A 23,816-nucleotide genomic window follows, 5' to 3' on the forward strand; every position below is an offset into this window, starting at 1 on the left:
TGACAGCCGAGGTACAAGTGTAATATGTTTGAAATATGCTTATTCGCCATTGGAATCTATTTGTCTCAATCAGGAATTCTTTTTGTACAGGCCTCCACATTCAAAAGCAAATTTTCATGCAAAGCTGTAGCTCCTTGTCTTTAGGTAAAAGGCTGAAATAAGCTATATATTTAAAAAATCCTGTTAAGAAAATAAACTTCTGGAAATGATTTGAAGACATTTGCATTCAAACAAAGGCAAACTAGGATTATGTAAGGGGTGTGTGTGGAATGACTGAATGAATATGCAAGTCTTTTCTAAAGGTGTGTGTGTGCAGAATTTGTTAAGACAGAAGCTTCATAACTTGTCATTCCATTGCTGCGCTACCAGACAGAAGAGAACATCCGTCTCAGTAGCATAGGATTTAAATTCTGTCAGTGAGTGGAGTGAAAGCTGATCTGGGTCACATAGCATGCTCTGTTCTTGGTTTAAAAACCCCTTGTTTGTGTGTCGAATTAGTCAATTAATTACCATAATAACAGTTGCTTGTCTGGCAGACTGAAAATTGCCTAAATTTCCTGGCCTTCACCCTCCGACCAGCAATTAAGGAGAGCAGCAGTGGGGGAATTAAGAGGAAATATTTTGACTTTCTGCCTCAGAACATGTTAGAGCTTCTAATTCTAACAAGGAAATGCATATTTGGTTCTCATTTATTTACCCTTTAGGTTTTCAGATCCACATAGCTTAAAAGTTGTTTGTTTGGATTTATGGCTCATGATATCCTAAAAGCTCTAGGGAGATAAGTCTGAAGAAAGAGAGAATGAAGGCCTCATGTAAACAAATTTCAAGTCTCTTTCCCCCTAATCTCTTTAAGACAAGCCTGTCCAGATCCTTAGAAAGTTGAGGCAATTTAAATCTGTTTTAGTATTTTAACTATCATACTGTTGTGATTTTTTTCTTGATTTTTTTTATCTTTATGTAAACCGCTTTGAGGGTTTTTTAAACAATCAAGCAGTGTGTAAATTTTATGAAATAAACAAAAGAAACAAATAACTCCCTCAGAAGCTTGATGCTTAAAAAGCACTACATTAATTTAATGGAATAAACAAATAAATAGATCCTTCAGAAACTTAGCACTCAAAAATCCTGCTTGGGATATCAAAATGGGCTTGTGCTAATGCGAACCAATTCTTCTGAGTCAAGGAAACTGCCCCAAGAACCGCCACAGGTTTGGAAACCCTGGGAATAGTGCACAGTGTCCCGAACCATGTAGCTAATTTTCAGTAACTGCTCAAATAATGTTCTAAAGACATCGTTGCTTCAATCCAGCTCTCCCTTGCAGGTGTATGCATTATACATTCTGCGCATGAAACATAATTAAACTATGGAATTCAATCCGACAGGAGTCAGTAATGGCCAGCGACTCGGATGGCTTTTAAATAAAGAGGATAAAACAATTCTACTGAGGAGGCAGTTATCGATGGCTATGTTCTACCTCCGCTGCCAGAGGTAGTAGGACTCTTAATACAGGTTACTAGGAATCACAAATGGGAAGAAAGTGATGTTGCACTAAGGCTCTGCTTGCGGGCTTTCCACAAGCATGTCCTTTGCCACTGAGAGACCAGTGTGGCTAACTAGATGGCCCAGCGGCCTGATGCAGCTCCTCAGGCCATACAGACGTCCTTGTCTGTGAAAAGGAGCAACTGTGCACTAAGGGATGAGCACACACACACAAAATCAAAATACAGTGGTACCTCGGGTTAAGTACTTAATTCGTTCCGGAGGTCCGTTCCTAACCTGAAACTATTCTTAAGCTGAAGCACCACTTTAGCTAATGGGGCCTCCTGCTGCTGCCGTGCCACTGGAGCACAATTTCTGTTCTCATCCTGAAGCAAAGTTCTTAACCTGAAGCAATATTTCTGGGTTAGCGGAGTCTGTAACCTGAAGCATATGTAACCTGAAGCACATGTAACCCGAGGTACCACTGTATATGGGGAACCTTGTTTGTGGAGGAGCTCCATGTGAGTACCGCAGCACATATGGCGCTTCTGACTGGTACAAACGGCTGCATTCGTGGAGGCTACAGAAGTGGAGAGGATTTTAGTTGCATCTGACAAACAGGAGACTGGTGGTGCAGGTCTGCAGTTTTGTCAGAACTTGGCAATCTCCCATATATCCTAGAGCTTGGGCCACGAAAACAAACGGTTTCAAGACCTCGGTTGTTATTTTACATTGTTCCAACAAGACGTTTTGCTGTAACGTGCGTTGGGTAAGTGGCTTTGGCATCTGGTCTCCAATGTCCCTCAAAAAAAACCCCCAAACACACGTTCGCAAGCAAGCAAAGGTGACCACTAGGTGTCTGGTTGGAAGCTGTCTTCTCTAGCCCCTTTGATCGTGCTCCTCTGTGCGGTAAAGAAGGGGAGGTGGGAGTGCCACTCAGTATAAAATATTTACAGCCCAGTTGCCAGGCTAATGTCATGCTGAAATGGATCCTGCTCAAAAATAGCACAGTTCTCTTGAGGATTCGCTGAAAGGCACTTAGATTTATTTATTTATTTTTACTCTCTCTCTTTTTTTGTAAAAAGAGAAATGTTTGGGAAAGAAGCTTTACTCAATTTGCTACTCATTTCTTTTAAAAATTGATAGCAGAAAATCAAATCTCTCTCTCTCTCTCTCTATATATATATATATGAACAAGCATGTTTTTTTTCTCATCTATGAAACAGAACACTGTGCTTCCTTACGCTAGAACCCCATATTACCGCCATATAGGGGTACTATGGCAAAGACAATTACCTCCACGTTCAGATGACACACCCACCCGGGTCCTGTAATGCTCAGGATGGCTTCCTATGCTGCACATCAATGGCTGTCAAAACTTGGCTTGCGCCCCTCCAGAAGCTGTTGGGACTTCCAACTCCCATCTGCCTCACCCGGAAAGGCCAGTGGTCTGGAATGATGGGAGCTGTAGCCCATCAACATCTGCAGGGATGCAGGTTCCCCATCCCCGCGTAAGTGATCCTAAAGGTGACAGGGGAGAGACAGCAAGAGCTCAACATGCGGGTGCTGAATTTAAGTGTCCTCCCTGGGTCATGCGCAATGTGTCTATGGTGGTTTGGCAGCACCTCTCCAAAGTTTCAGGTGGGAGGTTTTTAAGCAGAGGTTTGGATGGCCATCTGTCATAGATGCTTCAGTTGGGTTTCCAGAGCTGCAGGGAGCAGTACTTGATAACCGCCAGGGTCCCTTCCAACTCTACAATCCTACGATTCTATGACATTCTCAGACCTACTTGGGGCTGTAAGGGATTGAACCTGAAACTTTCTGCATGCAAGGCAGTTGCTCTACCACTGAGCTACAGTGGTACCTCAGGTTACAGACACTTCAGGTTACAGACGCTTTAGGTTACAGACTCCGCTAACCCAGAAATAGTACCTCGGGTTAAGAACTTTGCTTCAGGTTAAGAACGGACCTCCAGAACGAATTAAGTTCTTAACCCAAGGTACCACTGTACAGCCCTTTCTTACATAAACCTAATGCCTTTTTCACAGCCTTCCACCTGAATATAAGCTACAGTAAGAGACATGGACCAAGATCCGGTATGGGAATAAACTTTTACAAGCAAACTTAACATTTCTCTTTTCTTTCCTGGCTTCCACTACCACAAACTGGTGCCAAAGCAATCTTTCCACCACGCTACTAAACCCCAAATCTCCACCTTGTCTCGCAGACAAGCAAACAGAAGGTGGGAGGAGAACGAGTTAATAATTCTGTAGTACAGTACACTACACCTTTGTTTCCCCGAGAGATTCGGGGGGGGGGGGGAGGTTAGCATCAGATGTCCCAGCTGAGCCCATTCCGCCTTGCCAGATGAAAGTGTATCCACACAGCCAGGTGTGGTTACCTGAACTACTCTGGCTAATTCCAACTTATGAAATGCACAGGCAGAGTGGGGTAGAGACAAAAGGAGGCAGACAAAACATCAATGATTTCCAATAAATGTATTGCGGTTTAATTGAGATGTTGTGTTCCGCTAATTGACTGCTTAATTAAAAAAGAAAAAGCATACAGGTACAGTATGAAAGAAAAACAATGGCTCAGATTTAATCTGCTGATGCAAGCTAGCAATACAATGAAAGCATGTCACGGGAAAGTATACATTTTGCTGCTGCCATCCCAGCCGGAATCGAAGTGAAGGCGGCACGGGGAGGGGGTGGGGGGGAGAAGCCAAGATTAAAGTCCTTTCTGAAGGAAATACTTACACTTCCCGTAGGTTTGGCAGGTTAGAGAAATCAGAAGGATCAATCTCCGTCAACTTGTTGTGGCTCAGGTTTCTGTTAAAAATAAAGAGACAGTCGAATCAGCATACCTGGCAGTCACTTCACTCAGCAAAAATGTGGCAATTTTAATTATTAAGGGCTTGCACAGCAAGATTAGTTAGCAGTGTTTTATATATGGGGATTTACCTGTGAGTGCACACAGGAGGAAAATGCACTCTGCTCACCAGATTGGTCCTTCTACATAACAGGTGGAGAAGCAGGCTCCGTTATTTGAAACCAGTTCAATACCCAGCCACCTAAAGCTAAGCCTAATATTTAAAAAGTCTTTACAGCTCTCTCCAAAAAGGTGCTCAAGTCTTTACCAAAGGGAGCATGATCATGCAACTGTGAATCTGCCAAGAACATAATGACATATGTGGCAGCTTCCTATGTTCCTAAGAGTCCTGCCTAGATCAGATAAAATTGTCCTTCTAGTCCAGCAACTTACTACCAAAAGTAGGCATCCTAAAGCTTTTAGGAGGCTCAAGCAGGTCTTTGCCTCTCACACTGGTAACTGGTATTGAAAGGCTGACTTCCTCTGAATGAAATTCCATTTAGCTACCATGGCAGATAGCCCTTGATAGACGTATGTGTGGACTGGTTACCTATTGCCCTGTATGACAATGGGGTCAACCCAGAGCAAGACCTTCGAGGAAGATCTTAAAATTCAGCCTTTAGTGAAGGACTTTGTCAAAAGCTTTCAACAAGTCCACAAATACGTCTACCAGATCACCCCTTCTATGGAGAAGAACTCCAAAAGGTTGGAGAGGCAGGGATTCCCTTTGCAAAAGCCATGTGGATTCTTTCCCAGCGTGATGTTTCTTCTATGTACTTCAAAATTCTTGTTTTAATAATGCTTTCCATCATTTACCCAGGACAGACATCAGACAAAACAGGCTCGCAGTTTCCAGGCTCTCTGCAAATCCCTTTTTTAAAAAATTGGTGTTACATTGGCAACTTTCCAGTGCTCCATCAAGGAGACCAATTTTTGTGATGGCCGCATATTTTTGTTAGAACATCAGCTATTTCCCATCTGCGTTCCTTAAGAATTGTTGACCTGGTTATAAGTCCATTTAACTTCAGGTCATCATCTCCAGCGGGGAGGGGGGAGTCGGCCAGACATCCATCCAACTTCTACCACAATGAAGACCAAAGACAAAAGTGTAAACTACATGATTTCACTGTCAGAGCATAGCATGCAGGAGATACTGAAAGAGTGTCACCATCTACCTTAAAGACAGCAGGCATACAGGAAAAGATTCTCATTAGTATGCTGGAACCAACCAGAATTTTGCTTGCTATCTATCTATCTATCTATCTATCTATCTATCTATCTATCTATCATCTATCTATATTAAAAGCTGCACAATCATGACATGACTGAGACAAAGATTGAGCCACTCTTAATTTCAACACTATAATGAATTTCAACTGTAACGGGCTTGGGCACAGGTGAAGGGTTCTAATGTTAGCTCTAAAAAACCACCGTGCATGCAGGTCTGTCTATGAACCAATGCAATCCTATGTCTGTAATTACTTAGACGTGAATCCCTCTGTGTCCAGTGCTGCTTACTCAAATATAAGTGTTTAATACAAGCATTTGACTCAAAGGATAGCCAACGTGGTTCCCTTCCAGATGATCTTGGACTCCATCTCCCATCTCCCAGCCAGCATGGCAAATAGTGAAAGATGATGGGAGTTGTAGTCCAACAGCATCTGGAAGCCACCACACGAACTACTCCTGCAACTTCCTGTGCCGCCTACTAGAATTCATACCCAAGGTTAATTCCCCCCCTACCTCAACTAACTTGGTCAGCCATAACAAAAGCTAGAGGTTAGATTTCCAAAGGAAAGGCTTTTAATTCCACCAGGGAAAGAGTGGTGGCTATCCCCTGGCAACCTCTCGTGTGTGTACTTTCAAGTCAGTCCCTTTTCTCCACCTTCTACATCCTTTTCGTCTGGCCAGTGACAGCATAACTTCAGATTTTCTGTTAAGTGTGACATTCTGAGCCAGTCTTATTCCCCCTAGTATGAAACAATAAATCCTTGTAGACTAGGGCAGCAGGAAAAAAAGAGAGCAGCAAGGATGATTGAAAGCAAGGTTAAGGGATAAGCAACTAGCTTCAGAATTAGATATCTTCAGAACTGATAAACGCAAGTTATTTTGCAAAATGTTGATCCACCAGAATGAAATGTTAAGTAGACTGCAGCGTAATCTTGCATTATGCCTTCTGGTTACAACTCCCAACTTCACCCTGCATTTCTGCCTTAACAAGTGGAGGAAACAAACGTGCATATCTTGCGTTATTTAAAAAATATATAACATCCCAGGTGCCAAACAGTGGGCGCTGTTGTTGTTGTTTTAAATCACATCGCAATGGAAATCCATTACACCAGCATTAATGCCAGAAGCTGGCTCAAAGCAGGGGATTTACGCATGTCATTTCCCCTCCATCCCATCCATACTTCTTGTAAAGGACTAGGTTTCCTCTCCAGGCTGGAAGCAGGCAGCACTATTATGGCCCGCTGGATCAGGCCAAAGGCCCCTCTATCCCAGCATTCTGTTCTCACAGTGGCCAACCAGAGGCATATGGGAAGACCACCAGAAGGACTTGAGCGCAACAGCACTCAACTGGTTTACAAAGCCATAGTGCCTCTGACAGTGGAGGTAAAACACAGACACCGTGGCTAGCAGAATTCAGAGAATATTTAAACAAAATATACCCAATTTTTAATGCTCTCCAAGGTGCTTTGAAACCTAAATCAATACATCCCAAGAAATGAGAGTGAACAAAAAAACGCAATTTATCCAGATTACGATGACAAAGAATGCCTTCCTCAAATGCATATGCACACACCACAAAGTCAAGTCTGAGCTCGTCAGAGAGACAAAGAGGGAAATGGGCAGGTAAGGGAGCATATCAGCCCTGGAGTCAATAATTCTCCCCAAAAGAATGCACAACATGAGCAAAGAGTGAGACACACTTGTGTAAGTAATAGCAGATGTTCCGAGAGTTGCAATTTCATTCATATGTCTCACAGATCTGAATGACTTCATTAAGCTCCAAGGTTCTAAAAGAAACAGAAATGTTTGTTTGTTCCCATAAAAAAGGTGGAGGGGCTTCTTTATTCATTTGCCTACTTATATATTACTAAAATTAGATGTCCTGATCTCAGTTAGAATAACATAGGGGGAATAACAATCCTAAAGCAAAGCAGTAAGAAACATCAAATTAAGCCTCCCAGACCCAGGTTCTAGTCTGTAAAATGGGAATCAAATAGTGGCATGACTGAAAAGGATTCTTGGAAGAAAAAGACTGACATATCTTTCTGCAGAATTTCTACCTAAAATTATGCCAATAACAAAAGAGCTAATTCTATATGCCCTGTATTCCTATGAGTAATTACAGTATGAGATGAATTTATCTTTTATTTTTCATTTGAAGACAACCAGGAAGTCAATACAGCATGCAGACACACACAAATCTCAAATCTTGTATATCTTGTACAAAATGCATGGATCCATAAAGTCATAGTTCTATTGGATTTATTTTTTGACTCAACAAGTTGAAGGTTTCATCAGATTAGCTCACAGACATGTACCCGTCATTGCTAATTCAGCACACTTTATCCAAAACGTTTTGGCACCTTTTGCTAACAGGAGAGAGACAGCAAAAGGGGAGGGGGGAAAGTCTAGGAATGTCTGCTAATGCCAAACGCAGCTTTCATTAAACACTTTGTCAGCCTTTGTCCTAACACAACTTTTCACCGTTTCACACACAAAAGGAACCAAAGGGCCCTTGAACAATCAAAATCTCGCAATAGAAATTCCTCTGGCTAATCTGTCGAAAGATAGCTGCCTAGTCTGCAGCTTTACTGAATAGGCACCCCACCCAACCCCAAAAAACAATCTCTTGCAGATGCTTTAAGCATGGCAAAACAGAGCACTGTGCACACATGGCTGGATCTGAATGGAACAAGGGAGGGGAAGTCACTGAGTTGCTTATGAAGGGACAAGTGCATAGTGGAAAGCCAACAAGAACCCCTTCTTGGAAAAGCTTTTTTCAAAACAGACTGTGGCTGAACGTCAAACCTATTAAACCCGTTCACAGATTCTGAGAGGCCAGATATGAATTCCCTTTCCCACTCCCTACTGCAGGGTAAAATCAGAAAAGGGGAAGCTGTAGGGAAAGAGAGCATGCCTTTTGTCAAAAAATAAAAATGTGTAGCATACAGTAGTCAAACAAGCTACCCTCGAAAAGTTTCCTAAAAATGATTCTATGTGCAGAATTTAAGACAGATCTGCTCATGGGGAGAAGTTACCTAATTTGCCCAAATCTGAATTGTTGGAAATCGCAAGGTAACAAGAAAAGAATTGGTGCTCAATACATTTTAGACCCTAACATTGGTTAGAAGTTACATCATGTAATCAGGTACATGAAATAGCCAGGCTGGTGAAAGTTCGCCTTAGAAAATAAACTTGCTGCTTATCCTCTTCTCCCAATATCCTGCAATGCACTTTCCTGCGGTTTCCTGCATTTATACTAGCCAGCTCAGTGCTTAAACGCTAATCCCACAATAAACAGTTGCACACTGATTACAAGGGGGGAAAGGACTCAGTGCAAAACTGCGAGTCTCCTTTTTTGTATTAAACATGTAACTATGGATCCAAGCATAAAAGAGGGCATAGTGAGATGGCATTGGCTGCCCCACCCCTCGGTAGCTGCACATTGAGTACAAAAGAAAGAATAAAAAACTGATCAGCATCTGATCCAACCCAGAATAGGTCCTGTCATTCTTAAACTGGTTTAGGAATTTTGGGACTGGAGAACAATAAATTCTATGGATAAAATGACTTCCTCCAGTCTAGTCCAGTGGAATGAATCCACAACTGGAGCTTCTGAAAGCCTGTGTTGAAGTAGAGTTAATGCTTCACTTTTTACTAACAAAATATCCCTGAATATGTGGATGGCAAGCAAGAAAGAAGTTTCAATTCCATCCATTGTCCTGTTTCATATAGTCCTTTTCCAGTATCCTAAAGGATCTCTATTCCCCCCACCCTGTCCGTATCTGATTCATTTTCTCTTCCACTTATCAGAGGATTAAAAAAGTGAGTGTTTGGGACTGTATTCTTCAAACAGCACATAGTTCAGCTATGGAACTTACTGCCACAAGACGGGAACCAAAGATGGTCACCAAAACGTAGATTAGATTTAGGGCAGATCCACACCTTACATTTAAAGCACATTCCAATGTAGCTTGCCCCACCACCCCCAAGCCACAATTCCTAGGATGCCTTAAGAAACTAGTTCCCTGGCTTCTTTGGGGGAAGATGTATTTTAAACGTGTTTTGAGTGTACTTTAAGTGTATGGTGCCGATCGGCCCAAATTCCTGGAGGATAAGGCCTCAATGACTACTTGTCACAATAGCTAAAAGGCTGCTGGACTAAATTGACCTTAGGTCTGATCTGGCAGGACTTGGATAGAGGAAGCTGTCTTATACACAGTTAGACCATTGGTCCATCTAGCTCCATGGATCCATCTTGTCAACACTGACTGACAACAGGTCTTCAGGATTTCAGAAGGGGGTCTCTTTCCAGCCCTACCTACTTAGAGATGCTAGGGAGGCGGGTGATGCTGTGGTCTAAACCACTGAGCCTCTTGGACTTGCTGATCAGAAGGTTGGCGGTTCGAATCCTCACGAGGGGGTGAGCTCCCATTGCTCTGTCCCAGCTCCTGCCAACCTAGCAGTTTGAAATCACGCCAGTGCAAGTAGATAGATAGGTACCACTGTGGCGGGAATGTAAATGTCTATCTGTGTGCTCTGGTTTCCATTGTGCCTGAAGCAGTTTAGTCCTGCTGGCCCATGACCCAGGAAGCTGTCTGTAGGCAAATGCCGGCTCCCTCGACCTGAAAGCGAGATGAGCGCCGCAACCCCATAGTTGCCTTTGACTGGATTTAACTGTCCAGGGGTCCTTTACCTTCTACCTTCACCTGCTAGGGATTGAACCTGGGACCTTCTGTATACCACAAGCACGTACTCTTCCACTGAGCACAGCTTACTCACTCGGTTGCTACCTTGATGATCTGTCACTAGGGCTCAGACACTCTATCTGTCAGGGTTCATGAACATTGTATGTGTTTGTGTATAGGTAGGCAGAATTTTGTATAGGAGCAAGTGAGGAACAAATGAAACCCACTGAAGTACAGGTGCATCTTTAGAGCAAAATGCCTTACGATTCTGCACTCCAAGGGGACAAAGCAAGACCAAAGAGAGAGGCTTACAAGCAAACCTAAGAAAAAGTAGGCATGGGATTATACTACCAGAGACCTTCCATCTCCTGTTTTGCTCACAATATAACAGCCCAAAACATAGGCTGCCATTAACTGCGAGCTACAAAAGACATCTCATCAGGACGCCACGCTCCTCTGCTTCAGAAACCAGAGCAGAGTCAAAGACTCCATTGTGCGGCAAACAGAGGCATACATTTGCCCGTTCTTAATTGCAGCAAATAAAGTGAAAAATTGCTAGTTCTGTTAATCGGCATTGCCTAAAGAAAATGATTTCTATTCACCCAGTGATGACTGGCAAACAGGATGAGGGACTTGAGAGGGGGCGGGGTTGGGGTTATCAGCAAAGCTAATAAAGGAAAGCCAATTCAGAAACCTCCCTGCTGCTATGCCCATTCAGTTTGCAAAGCACACAGCAACCTGAATCTGTTGCAGCTCTGCTCCAAAAGGTAAAGCACAATGCTGATAATATCTGTCAGAAGGATGCTTTCCACCATGAAGCTCTACATAAAAAGAAATTTGCCGGATTACCCGCTATTGCATCATAAATAGTGACACAGTTCAGGAGGGAAAATAGGGAGGGGAGAGGAGCTGGACCATTTCGGTTTTAATTGTGCAGAAGCTGCAATGTTAACTACCCCCAAAGCTAACAGACAGGACGTCTGAGCCTTATGTTAAAAACAAACCAAGATATCCAAACCAACAACCAACCCCACAAGAGCAAAACGAAGCCACCTACTTTGCAAATAAATTTATTGCACAAAGCATAGTTTAATCGTTACAACACTGGCAAGTCGGAATAAAGCTATTGTCTTGAGTTAGAACTGTGGCCCCAGCCAAACTTTTCTCCAATCACAGAGTATGGACTTCTGTGAAAGTGAAACCGCAAAGCAATCAATCATTATTACCCTTTTCGAGAGCAGGCACTGTACTTACTAGGAGTGTTTATACATCTTTCTGGGAGCGACTCTCTCTCTCTTTCTGGTCTTAGTTAGCTATTAATACAGAAAGGTCTCGCCTGAGCCTCCCTCCCCTCCGCAGAAAAAAAAAGAGTGGAATGAAAAAAACCTCACAAAATAAGATCGATTAAAATTCACAACACCTATGGGGAGGGGTTGCATTTGTAAACATGATTCGTGAAAACAGCTCGCAGAAGTTTTACAACTATAAATATGCTTTCTCGTTGTGTTCTCAGCTTGACTGGCAGCTGTGATAATCTTCAGAGGCCCTTCGTTCTAGCTGTTCTCATCTCTGCAAGCAAGGCAACTAGTGACAAGGTTGCTTCAGTGGTGGCTATGGAACTATGGAACTCCCTCCCACTGAAGTTCTTCCTATTACCAACAGCATCAGACAAAGGCTGCCAAGTTCACCATGACTTGTTGCAGAGGATTTATGACTCGGGCTGTAGTTTTTAGGTACTTAGTTTGTGTTAGCATTGCTGTTAGCAACTGGCACTGCTTTGATTTGTGTTTCCAATACAGATTGCATCGGTTTAAGGTGGGAGTCCCTGAAATTAGTAACACCTGCACCTTTAATATGGTGCTTTTTTATTCCAACTGAAAATACCTTATAATTCATCCTTTTCTGAGGCATCCAGGTAAGAGCTTATGTACACTTTGCTAGAGAAGTGGCTAACCTTTTTGGCTCCAAGGACTGCGTTGCCTTGAATCAAATCCTCTGGGAGCCGCATGCCAAAGCTTCTGCCAAGGACAGGATATCAGATAAAGTCCCATATATTACCAAGGAAGTGACTGACTTTTTTATATAAAAAAATGTTATGCACTTAAGAGCTCAGCTGATTGCCAGCATTAACTAAACTGGAAATGCAGCACTTTTTGTTGCTTTTCTTCCTTATTATTTGTGGTCTATTATTTCAACCTGAACAGATCTTATGGCCGTAATAAAAGACGGGCTGACTGTGATTGACTTGCTCTTTGTCGCTGCGTTCTCATGGCTTCATCCTTTTGCTTTGACTTCTCTCAGATTGTTAGCCTGTCACTTTGCAGCAGAAACGCTTTAAATCAATAAGTACCGCTTGATGACTTGACTTTGTTTGTTTATGTGTGCCAGTGCAGGCAATTTCTCATTTGGAGCGTGTCACTCTTTCTATTTATTTAAGACTTCCTACCCCAATTTCTTTACCCAAAGAAGGCACCCAGAGCAGCTTACGAAGATTAGCAGGAAGACAGTCTCGGCCTACACTCTAAAAGACACAAACACGGGAGGAAAAAAACAAAGAAGAAGAAGGGGGGAAAGAAAGCTCAGGGATAAGTTCTTAAAGCGGCCGTTCTTATAATGACCGGCTAGGGTAGAAACAGATCAGATACTGTAATGGAAGGGCAGCCACTAAGCAACAGGTTCAGAGATGGCCAAAGGCAGCTGATCTCTCAACCAAGGAAACAGAATAGGCCTGATTTTCATCTCTCCCTCTATTCTGCAACCTAATCCAGGCTTTGTTGTGGTGTATGATGTTGAAATTTAAAAGGTTTTATTAGGACATCTGCGGGCCTGCAGCAATGTTGTCCAATGCTTCACGGTGAGCCATAAACCACAGCTTACCACCAGGCATTGGCAAACTCAGCCCTCCAGGTGTTTTGGGACTACAACTCCCATCTGTTGGGATACTCCCAGGGAGACAAAGTCCATCATGGCTCCACGTCGCCTCCGGACGTCTATCGATCTCCCGTAGACACGCAGTATCAGCAATTAGCGACACGAGCTCCAGAAATAGCTTGCCACATTCCAGAGCTGATGCACGCTCTTTTCAGCAGATAATGCACAGCAAAAGATGCACGCAGGAGAGCATTATTTAAGTTTATTCAGCGTTGGTCAGAACAAAGAAAACATGACTGCCTGCTTCAGTGTTCAGGCACCAAGAGAGAGAAACAAAAGCAACAGAAAACATAAACTTCCTGTGAACAGGAAATGCGCAGACTCTGTGACTCACAAAGCCTGCTCCCTTTTAAGGTGGAACGGAAATATCCTAACATAGCAAACAGGACCAGTGGTCAGGGATGATGGGAGCTGTAGTCCCAAAACATCTGGAGGGCCAAGTTTGCCTATGCCTGGCTTACCACGGACAAGGCACTGTGCTACTTGCATGCTGCCAAATCACTCTCCATTCCCTATTCCCTCTCTGGAGTCAGAAGCAATAACAACAAGCCTGGGCTTGCTGTGGGATGTGAACCAGCACTGATGGTTTGTTTTCCCCCAAAACAAACCATGAGCGGTAAACTGAGGACAAACCATGGCATACTGGTTGTGGCTTGTTTTGTCAGAATCAAGCCATCAGGTTCACAAGCCATGGTAAGCCCAGGCTCTTGGATTTGTTGCTCTTGCTTCCAAAGGCATGGACATAGTGGTCGTTGAGTAGTGAGGAGAAATCAGACAAAAAGTACCTGCAGCAGATATGACAAGATTTAAAACCCTACTTTGCTCCTTCTCATGGTGCTCCACACCATGAAGGCCTCATCACTTACCTAACCATCTGAGTATTTCGACCCCACTTGAGAACGCCAGGAGAAGTTCCAAGGGTGGCCAATAACAGATAAAGCCAATAATTAAAAACATAAACTAAATGTTAGCAACTAATGCAGACCAATGCAGAAGAAGTAACTTTAAACATCACAGGCAGGGTGCATAATGCCTGTATCAGTGAAAGCTAGCTTAAGTTAACACCAAAGATAGCACTACGCTAGTGCATTCTTCAGTACCAATTCAGACAGTCCTGAACCCCAGTATAGTCTTGGGCCTCATTTGCACTATTCATTTAAAGCAGCATCATTCCCCTGTAAACTGTCATGGATTCCCACAAAGAATCCTGGGAAGTGTGGTTTGTTAAAGGCGCCGAGAATCCTACTCCCCTCACAGAACTTCGATTCCCAGAAGTTGCTGAGAAGGAGGATTAACCATTAGACCACTCTGGAACTGTAGCTCTATGAGAGGGGAGTAGGGGCCTCTTAAGCATGGGTAGGCAAACTAAGGCCTGGGGGCCAGATCCAGCCCAATCGCCTTCTAAATCCGGCCCGCAGATGGTCCAGGAATTAGCGTGTTTTTACATGAATAGAATGTGTGCTTTTATTTAAAATGCATCTGTGTTATTTGTGGGGCATAGGAATTCGTTCATTATTATTTTTTTCAAAATAGTCTGGCCCCCCACAAGGTCTGAGGGACAGTGGACTGGCCCCCTGCTGAAAAAGTTTGCTGAACCCTGCTCTTAAGAAATCTCAGCACCCTTAATAAACAGCACTACCCAGAGTTCTTCTTTGGCGGGAAGCCAAGACGGTATAAAGGGGTATGGTACCGCTTTAAATGTATAGTGCAGTCTGTAAACTCTCTCCTTCCCACCCCCATCCAGGCATGCCACAAACCATTAGTCCCTGTTGCATTTGTGGTACAGATTGGCTACTCGTGATTTATGCTGAAAACCACATACCATAATAAACGGCACATGGGGAGGTACAAGGTTTTAATCCCAGTCTTAAAAAAGAAGACATCATGACACAGTCTTGTTTTTCTTCTGGTTTTCCCCCCCATTCCCTCTCCTTAAAAGTATGCGCGCTCTCTCTCTCTCTCTCTCTCTCTCTCTCTCTCTCTCTCTTTGCAATTATGAACAGGACTTTGATGACCAAACATGTTTGTTGTGATTTTCTCTGATTAAGAAACGAAACCCTAATATTGGCAGTCTTAAATGGAGGTGTACAGCTTCTACAACCGTATACAGTGGTGCCCCGCAAGACGAATGCCTCGCAAGACGAAAAACTCGCTAGACGAAAGGGTTTTGCGTTTTTTGAGCTGCTTCGCAAGACGAATTTCCCTATGGGCTTGCTTTGCAAGACGAAAAACGAAAACGTCTTGCAAGTTTGTTTCCTTTTTCTTAACACCGTTAATACAGTTGTGACTTGACTTCAAGGAGCAACTCATAGAACACAGTGTGGTAGCCTTTTTTTGAGGTTTTTGAAGACTTTGGTGATTTTTGAAGCTTTTCCAAAACTTCTTTTGCAGCCATTTGGTAAGTTAAACTTTTTGGGGGGTTTTTGGATTTTGGGTTGGGGTGTTTGGAATTCAAGGACTTGGTGTTGGGGAGGGGTTTGCAAGAATCTGGAAGCTTGTGTTTTTTTTCTGCATTTTTATGATTTTCTGTGACCATTGGGCCACTCTGCTTTTTAAAAAAAAAATTCTGGATTTGAATTTCTGTGTGGTGGGTGGCTGGGGGAACAGTTGAGGAGGGGGTTCTTCAGCAAGAAGCAAAGAGTGGAAGAGGAACCTTCTTCAAGTTGTCCCCCAGAGTCTTAGAAAATGTACTGTACACTTTGTTGATTTTTTAATGTTTTTCTGTCATGTTTAGAAACTTAATTTATTGTTCCTTCAATTTTTGAAATGCTCTTTACAGTATGTGTGACTTTAAAGAGCACTTAATAAACTCTTGTTGTACCACATTTGGCTTTGTTTGGACTTTTTTTGACCATAGGAACGCATTAATTGAATTTCAATGCATTCCTATGGGATTTCATGCTTCGCAAGACGAAAAATTCGCTAGACGAAAAAACTCACGGAACAAATTAATTTCGTCTTGCGAGGCACCACTGTACCTTGTCTCCTTTTCAGAAATCGATGCCCAATAATGTAGTCACAGTTGTGGTGGGTTTTTATTACTAATAAAGCACCAGGCAATTTAAAGAATCCTGAAAATTGGCAATTGTAAGGAACCTTACTAATTTTCATCCCCCCCGATGGTCCCCCAGAAAGCCTTGAATTAAAAAACCCCGCTAGAAGTAGAAAGCTCCATGAAGAGATAGTTACACTAGAAAAAGAATTTTCTCAATATGTATACTAATACATTTTGAGCTTTCTGTTCTTTACCTTCCAAAGGTACTATCAATGTGACTTTCCCCCCAGTTGCTGTTTTTCCAAAGGGGATTAATATATTTCCATTTACTCATTTATCCTTAGGGGGCTTTTCGTCATATATCTTATGTTTATGAGCCTATCTGAAATATAATGAACAACGTCTGCATTAATCAACTTCATTCTTTGCATTATGGGAGTTAGGTAACAGATTAAGTGCAACACTGTGATAGGCAGACAAACAGACAAAAAGACAGACAGACAGATATATCAACTTATGTTGGCACAACAAGTACTGTATGCCCTTTCCTGGACATGGATAGCTTTTCTGCCACAACTCATGCATTAGTAACCTCATAACTGGACTACGGTAACACAATGTAGGTAGGGCTTCCCTCGTGACTGGTCCAGAAGGCTGAGACCAGGTTGCTGAGTGGAGAACCCGGACACACAAACGTTACTCTCAAGCTGAGGGAACTACACTGGCTGCCAATTATCTACTAGGCCACGTTCAAGGTCTTGTTATTGACATACAGAGCCCTGAGCAACTTGAGACCAAGGGATCTGAAAGGCACCTCCCCATATTCAGACCTGCTCAACCACTTATGGACGATCCGGGGGGGGGGGGAGTCTGTTGGTGGTTTTATGCCCTACAAACTATTGTAGGACAGTGACCTAGAAGTAGGAGTTTTCTATGGTCTCCCTCGCAGTTGGAAACACCCTCTCCTCCCCAATTCATGAAACTTTTATCTGTTTTAGATGCCACCTGAAAACGTATATATTTTGCTGAACCCTAAAGTTGGTTTTCAATACCTCTGTTGCTGCATTTTATTATTTTATATGCTGGTATAAAACCAGGATACCTGGTTATGTTATGTTTCATTTTATTTATATATATATATATATATATATATATATATATATATATATATATATATAAAACATAGTACTTAACAGCCAACAGTCTATAGATTTCTTTTAGAAAATAAATACACTCAGAAGAACTGCAGCAAACATTCTGAAAACCAGTTCCCCTGAATAAAATAACCATCCCACATACCCTTTGATCACTGTTGTTCAGACCAATCATTTTGTTGAATTATCACTTCCCACTCCTTTTAAAAAAGAGCAGCAATGCCACCGTACACAAAACCAGCATAAGTTAGCTGCATAAGCTACTGGAAAAAACCATGAGATGAGCTTGCACACTCATCTCTGTAGCTATATCTCATGTAACACAATGAAAAACTTGCCATCTTGAAAGGCAGGTTTTCCTGAATCACAATCTTTCACTTTTATTACCAGCTATTTAACATTTCATTTTAGCCCAAACTAATTTGTAGAGAATTTTGTGCCTTTGCTTCCTTCAAAGTACTGTGTTTTTTAAAAAAAAAATCCTGGCAGCACATCAGCATAAGATAAATCAAGTTAAAACAGGATCCATTTAGCAGAATCAGAAGTTGAATACTGGCTTGGAAACCTAAAAAGGAATGCAAGGGCTTCCCCCCTCTTCCCCATCCCTTTCTATATTGAGTCATCCATTTATTTTAAAAATGTCAAACCTGATATATAGCAATATAGATATACCTTGAGGGATCTCGACACCTGTGTGTGGGTGTATATATCACAAGCATAAATTAGTTAACAGATCGTTTGTCATTGCAGCTGTTCTCTGATATCTGATCAGGACTGGGAAGTTTAAAATAAGTATTAAAAAATCAGCAGGATGTTAGACCCCAGATTTCATGGGAGATAGTCAGAGCAGCACAAAATTTTAATACCGTGTGGGAAGATAATATAGGAATTCTAGTCTGGATCTGTTTTTAGGAGTCCCTTGGAACACACGTCTCATTTTCGACACAGGTGAGATATACTTGTACAACGAGATGTGAAGCTAGACATGAGAAATTGGGTGGGTGGGAAGGAAATGCACATGGTGGTTTCTCAACTAACCACGTAGGTTGTATCCAACGTGGCTCATGCTTGGAGAAGACCCACTGAAATTAACAGACATGACTAGTACAATTTCAGTGGGCCTCCTCTAAGCAGAACTTAGCTGCATACAACCTTTAGTCTCCAGAATGACAAAGGGTGCTCACATCAGTTCAAAACCACACGATGCAGCTATGCCTACAGTCCCCTTTGGCACACCATGTTTTGAACATGGGAAGCACTGCAGCTCAATGGTCAACCACACAGAAGGTCCCAGATTCGAACCCTGGCATCTCGATGGCCCTTGTGGTCTCTTCCAACTCTATGATTCTATGATTCTATGATTCTATGACAGTGTTTCCCAACCGGTGTTCCGCGGCACACTAGTGTGCCGTGAGACACCGGCTGGTGTGCCGTGGGAGGGAGGCGGGCGAGAGGCGGCGGCGGCGAGGATCCGCGTCGAGCCGGGGGCGGCTCCGCGGTGGTGGTGCCGAGCGGCGGGGCAGCGCGCGCAAAAGGGAGGAGCGCGAGACAGCGGAGGAGGAGGAGGCCGGCATGTCCGGGCAGCAGCAGCAACAGCAGCAGCAGCAACTCCCGGCGACGGCTCCTCCTCCGCCCGCTATCGCAGCCGCCGCCGCCTCAGCTGCCGCCGCCGCCTCAGCTGCCCTCGCTCTGCTGCCTCCTCCCACCCCGGCAAGGGGGAGGGAAAAAACGTTCACTTTTGTGCGTCCCTCCCGGCGTGACGCTGCGCGCTGACGTCACGGGGCGGGGCTTTAATGGTGGTGTGCCGCGAGATTTTTTTCCAGTAAGCAGGTGTGCCGTTGCCCAAAAACGTTTGGGAAACACTGTTCTATGACTGGGAAAGACTCCTGCCTGAAACCCTGGCGTGCAGATAACACTGGGCTAGATGGACCATTACCTAAGTTCCCAAATGAACAGGATCTCAAATGGTCCAGATTGCAATGCAGACGGAACAGCTAGCTTATGGGGCTGCCCAACCTTGTTCTCATGAAAGAAATCCGTGCTGCTCAAAAACTTGCCCACATTTTCAGGCAGCTGGGAAACCACAATGGCAAATTCAGATCTTTTATTTGAGAGCAACTAGCAGCCAGTGCTATAACGATACGCTTTCCAGAGGCCTCTTTAAAAAAAATTATTGGGCCTCCTTTTCAAGTTCCTTCATTCATATGAAGCCAATAGGGAGCTCTTTTGATCAAGCATGAAAACTGTCTTGTATGTCTCTCGAGCTGCAAAAACTGATCTACGCATAACACAGAATGAGATGGAGGACTCTGGAGGCAGATCTGTAAACTTACATTATTTCGTATTTCAACTAGAGTGACATATTTTTGAAAGCTCTGTCATCTCCAAGCATCCACGGGTTCACCTGCCAATAACCCCGCTACACCTTGGTGAGCAGGACAACCAGCAACCATACAGACCCTTAACCTGCAGGTCTTATTTCCCCTGCATTTTTCAAGCAGCTAAGAAGCAGTAGGTTTTCCTTTTAAGCAGTGGGAGACTTCTGCCTTTACTTACCTTCTCCATATCCTGCACAGGGGAAGGGTTCGGTGGCAATCATAATGGGTTGTATGCAGTGCTTTTTCCCCTAAAAAATGTTTAGGGGTACTCTCGCTTTGACGCAAGAAAATCACTATTTTATAGTTCAGATCGGGGACAGTAAATGGACAAAAGTGCAAAGATTCACAAAATGTTTAGGGGTATGCGTACCCCTACGCCCGCCCAGAAAAAAGCACTGGTTGTATGTATCCAATGAAGTTCTTTTAGCGCAAGGCCATCTGCCTGTGCAACAGGACTTCCTCACCTTGCAACTCCCCCACCCCCAAATAAATCTGTTCGGGGGGGGGGGCCACTTCTGTCTGGATTTGGATTTGGAGGAGAGAGAGAGGAGAGGACTGAGAGCCAGTGTGGTGTAGTGGTTAAGAGCGGTAGTCACGTAATCTGGGTAACCGGGTTCGCGTCTCCGCTCCTCCACATGCAGCTGCTGGGTGACCTTGGGCCAGTCACACTTCTTTGAAGTCTCTCAGCCCCACTCACCTCACAGAGTGTTTGTTGTGGGGGAGGAAGGGAAAGGAGATTGTTAGCCGCTTTGAGACTCCTGAAGGGGAGTGAAAGGCGGGATATCAAATCCAAACTCTTCTTCTTCTTCTTCTTTTGTGCAAGCAGGAGTCCTTGCACTAACAGAATGACCTCATCAGTTACAATCCAATGTCTGGCTACCAACACAAGGAGGTTTCTTATGATGACCTATATTGACATTTCATTTCCAGCTTGCTACGTATGTCAAATCTATGAAAAATAAAACCTACAAGTTTTTACTTTGTTTCTAGCTTTTTTACCTTCTCTTTAGGAGCTTTTGCCTTGCAAGGTCTCTGAAACTGATGTGTTTTTTCCAGCAGTTTGTAAAGAAACAAGTCCTTCGAAAGGACACTTAAGCTGAGACGCATTGGGCTAATTTAACAATAAACATTCATCCTTTCCAGCATGTTTCAGATATATTTAAATAAAACAGAGAAATGCATTACTAGCAACTTTAGACGTTTTAATTTAAAAAAACAAAAAACCTATCCAAGTATATGGCTCAATTTAACAGTCCTCTGGAGAACTGCTATTGCGACACAGGGAACACTTACTTAACGTCACAGTCTTTTCAAATTAATATCCAGAAGGAAAACACAAGCGCCTTGGCGACAAAAGTGATGTAACCAACTCATTAAGCAAATACGCACACAATGGTAACTTGGCACCCAAACATTACATGCAAAACAACTTCACATGTCAGGTGCCATAAACACCACAGCCTAGCAGGCGTTTAACAGCAATCTATGAGAGACGGGTGATCCCATTTATTAATACAGTGGTACCTCGGGTTAAGTACTTAATTCGTTCCGGAGGTCCGTACTTAACCTGAAACTGTTCTTAACCTGAAGCACCACTTTAGCTAATGGGGGCTCCTGCTGCCGCCGCGCCACCAGAGCACAATTTCTTTTCTCATCCTGAAGCAAAGTTCTTAACCTGAAGCACTATTTCTGGGTTAGCGGAGTCTGTAACCTGAAGCGTATGTAACCTGAAGCGTATGTAACCTGAGGTACCACTGTACACCATTTTGTTGACATGATGTGGGAATCACAGCTTTACCACCTCCTTTGGAAAATGGACACTCATTTAACTCTTAATGCCTTCCTGATTTCAGTACACACAACACAGCCTTCTGCCTCATCCTTAGACTCTAAAAGATGACGTCTTCTCAACAAGAGTATGACAGCGCCATTCCAGCCACCCTCCTTCACCTCCCACCCAGTGTTAGAAACTCAGATATATAAGATAGGCACCAAATGGCTCCTTTAGCCTAGGTTATAGTCACCACAGGGGACGCGGGTGCTGCTGTGGTCTAAACCACTGAGCCTCTTGGGCTTGCCAATCAGAAGGTCGGCGGTTCGAATCCCCACAACAGGGTGAGCTCCCATTGCTCGGTCCCAGCTCCTGTCAACCTAGCAGTTTGAAAGCATGCTCAAAAGTGCAAGTAGATAAATAGGTACCACTCGGGCGGGAAGGTAAATGGCGTTTCCATGCTCCGCTCTGGTTTCGGTGTTCCATTGCGCCAGAAGCGGCTTAGTCATGCTGGCCACATGACCTGGAAAAACTGTCTGCGGACAAATGCCGGCTCCCTCGGCCTGTAAAGAGAGATGAGCGCCGCAACCCCAGAGTCGCCTGCGACTGGACTTAACTGTCAGGGGTCCTTTACCTTTTTACCTTTATAGTCACCAAAACATAATGTCTACTTGTCATTTTGGGGTAAGGTAGCTCTAAAGTCCTTTTTTTCAAACGATGGACTGACTGTGATTGATTCTCAGTTAAAAATCTGGCTGGTTCAGAGGACAACCTTGAGCTAGGTTAAGAGCTTTGAGAACTTAAAAGAAGAAAAGATTAAGGTAGGTAGCCGTGTTGGTCTGACACAGTCGAAATAAAAAAATTAAAAAACTGTCCAGTAGCACCTTATAGACCAACTAAGTTTGTTCTGGGTATAAGCTTTCGTGTGCATGCACACTTCTTCTGATATCTGATCCAGGGACATATATACTGGCCTATTTTTCTTCTTCTTTTTGCTCCTGCTCAAGCTGCACAGAAAAAGCAATTTGGTTCCAGAAATTCATTCTGATTGTGCAGATAAAACATAACTGAATTCTGCAGGATGGGGTATTAGTGTGTGAAAACAGTCCAGATCCAAAGATCCGCCGATGGTGGAGATGGCAGGTGCCATCCTGGAACCCAGGCATCTTCACTTGGTCGCAAGTGGTCGAAAGCCAGGTGCAAAATGCGCCCGGCTAATTTCGAACACTTCTCCCACCGCGCTCGCACCCAAACCCCAATCCTCTAAGAGGCTGGTGGACTAATGTGTGAATGTAGCTCCTGTGAGAAGCAGAGACAAATGGCAGTTCAGACACTTCCCTCCGCTTTCCATGGTAGAAGAAAGGGCAAAAGCTTGCCATTCCAGCATGCAAAGATTGTCACTGCTGGGCCCCAACTGAAAAGTGTCCAGGTTCCAGCGTTTAAATGCTTTCAAAATATGAACTTTTGAGAGGTGACTCATTTCAAAGCTCACCCTTGACATTTCTAGGTGAGCCATCTGTTTGAGCGCTACTCACAGTCAGAAGGAGAAAAGCGGAAAGCAGCAAGAAACTCACGCATTTATATATAGGGAGAAGCCTCCTCCAATGTGGGGACTTTGTGCTCCCAAGAGCTTTTGCAGTGTTTGTTTTCTGCAGCACATGGTTTGGAAATGACCGATTTAATCAGTATATGCAATGTGTGGCAAATCAATTGCAAGCTGGAAATGAAATGTCAATATAGGTCCCTATGATGCTCCTGCTGTTGTGAACTGTTTTTTACACTTTTTTAACAGTCTTCAAATTAAAAAGGTGGTTTCTCACGGCGACGCACACTGACATTTCATTTCCAGCTTGTTTTTTGTGTCAAATCTAAAGCGCATCTTGCACTGCACATCTGTGCCACAGCAAGCAGGAAAAGCGAACTGACCCTACCATTCAACTCTAGCTGGCCAGGCTGCTAACCAAAAACTTTAAATGCGCACCAACTGCAAGCAAGCCCATTTACTCTACATTTGCAAGCCCGTTTACTCGACAAGCCCTTGCAAGGGTATTTAAGCCTCACTCCCCGACACCAACATTACAGCAAGGGGGGGGGGACTTTTGAAATCAAAACTAAGGGTGCGTTTCAAGAAGCCAGCAAACCTCTGGGATGATGCTGAGAACGCTTCACGGTACAAGAGCATTTTGCAGTCGTTCTCCAGGCTTGCAGAAGGCAGCCCACGAGGTGGGAAGGGCAGGTGCCATTGGTCCTGCTGAGGATGTTTATTAATATATACCCACCCCCATCCTCACCAGAGCAACCAGCCCAGCACCAAGGGCA

At 43.6% G+C, this 23,816-nt stretch overlaps 1 protein-coding gene across 1 annotated transcript in view; it reads right to left on the reverse strand.

Moving 5' to 3' along the window:
* Nucleotides 1-23,816, reverse strand: part of LRIG1 (leucine rich repeats and immunoglobulin like domains 1) — a 127,037-nt gene that overhangs the window by 63,550 nt on the left and 39,671 nt on the right. The window contains exon 2 of the mRNA XM_081184000.1: nucleotides 4,239-4,310. Coding sequence (XP_081040126.1) covers nucleotides 4,239-4,310 — 72 coding nt within the window. The remainder of the gene's footprint in view (nucleotides 1-4,238; nucleotides 4,311-23,816) is intronic.

Source organism: Podarcis bocagei (assembly GCF_964188305.1).
Source record: "Podarcis bocagei genome assembly, chromosome: 2".
NCBI lineage: Eukaryota > Metazoa > Chordata > Lepidosauria > Squamata > Lacertidae > Podarcis > Podarcis bocagei.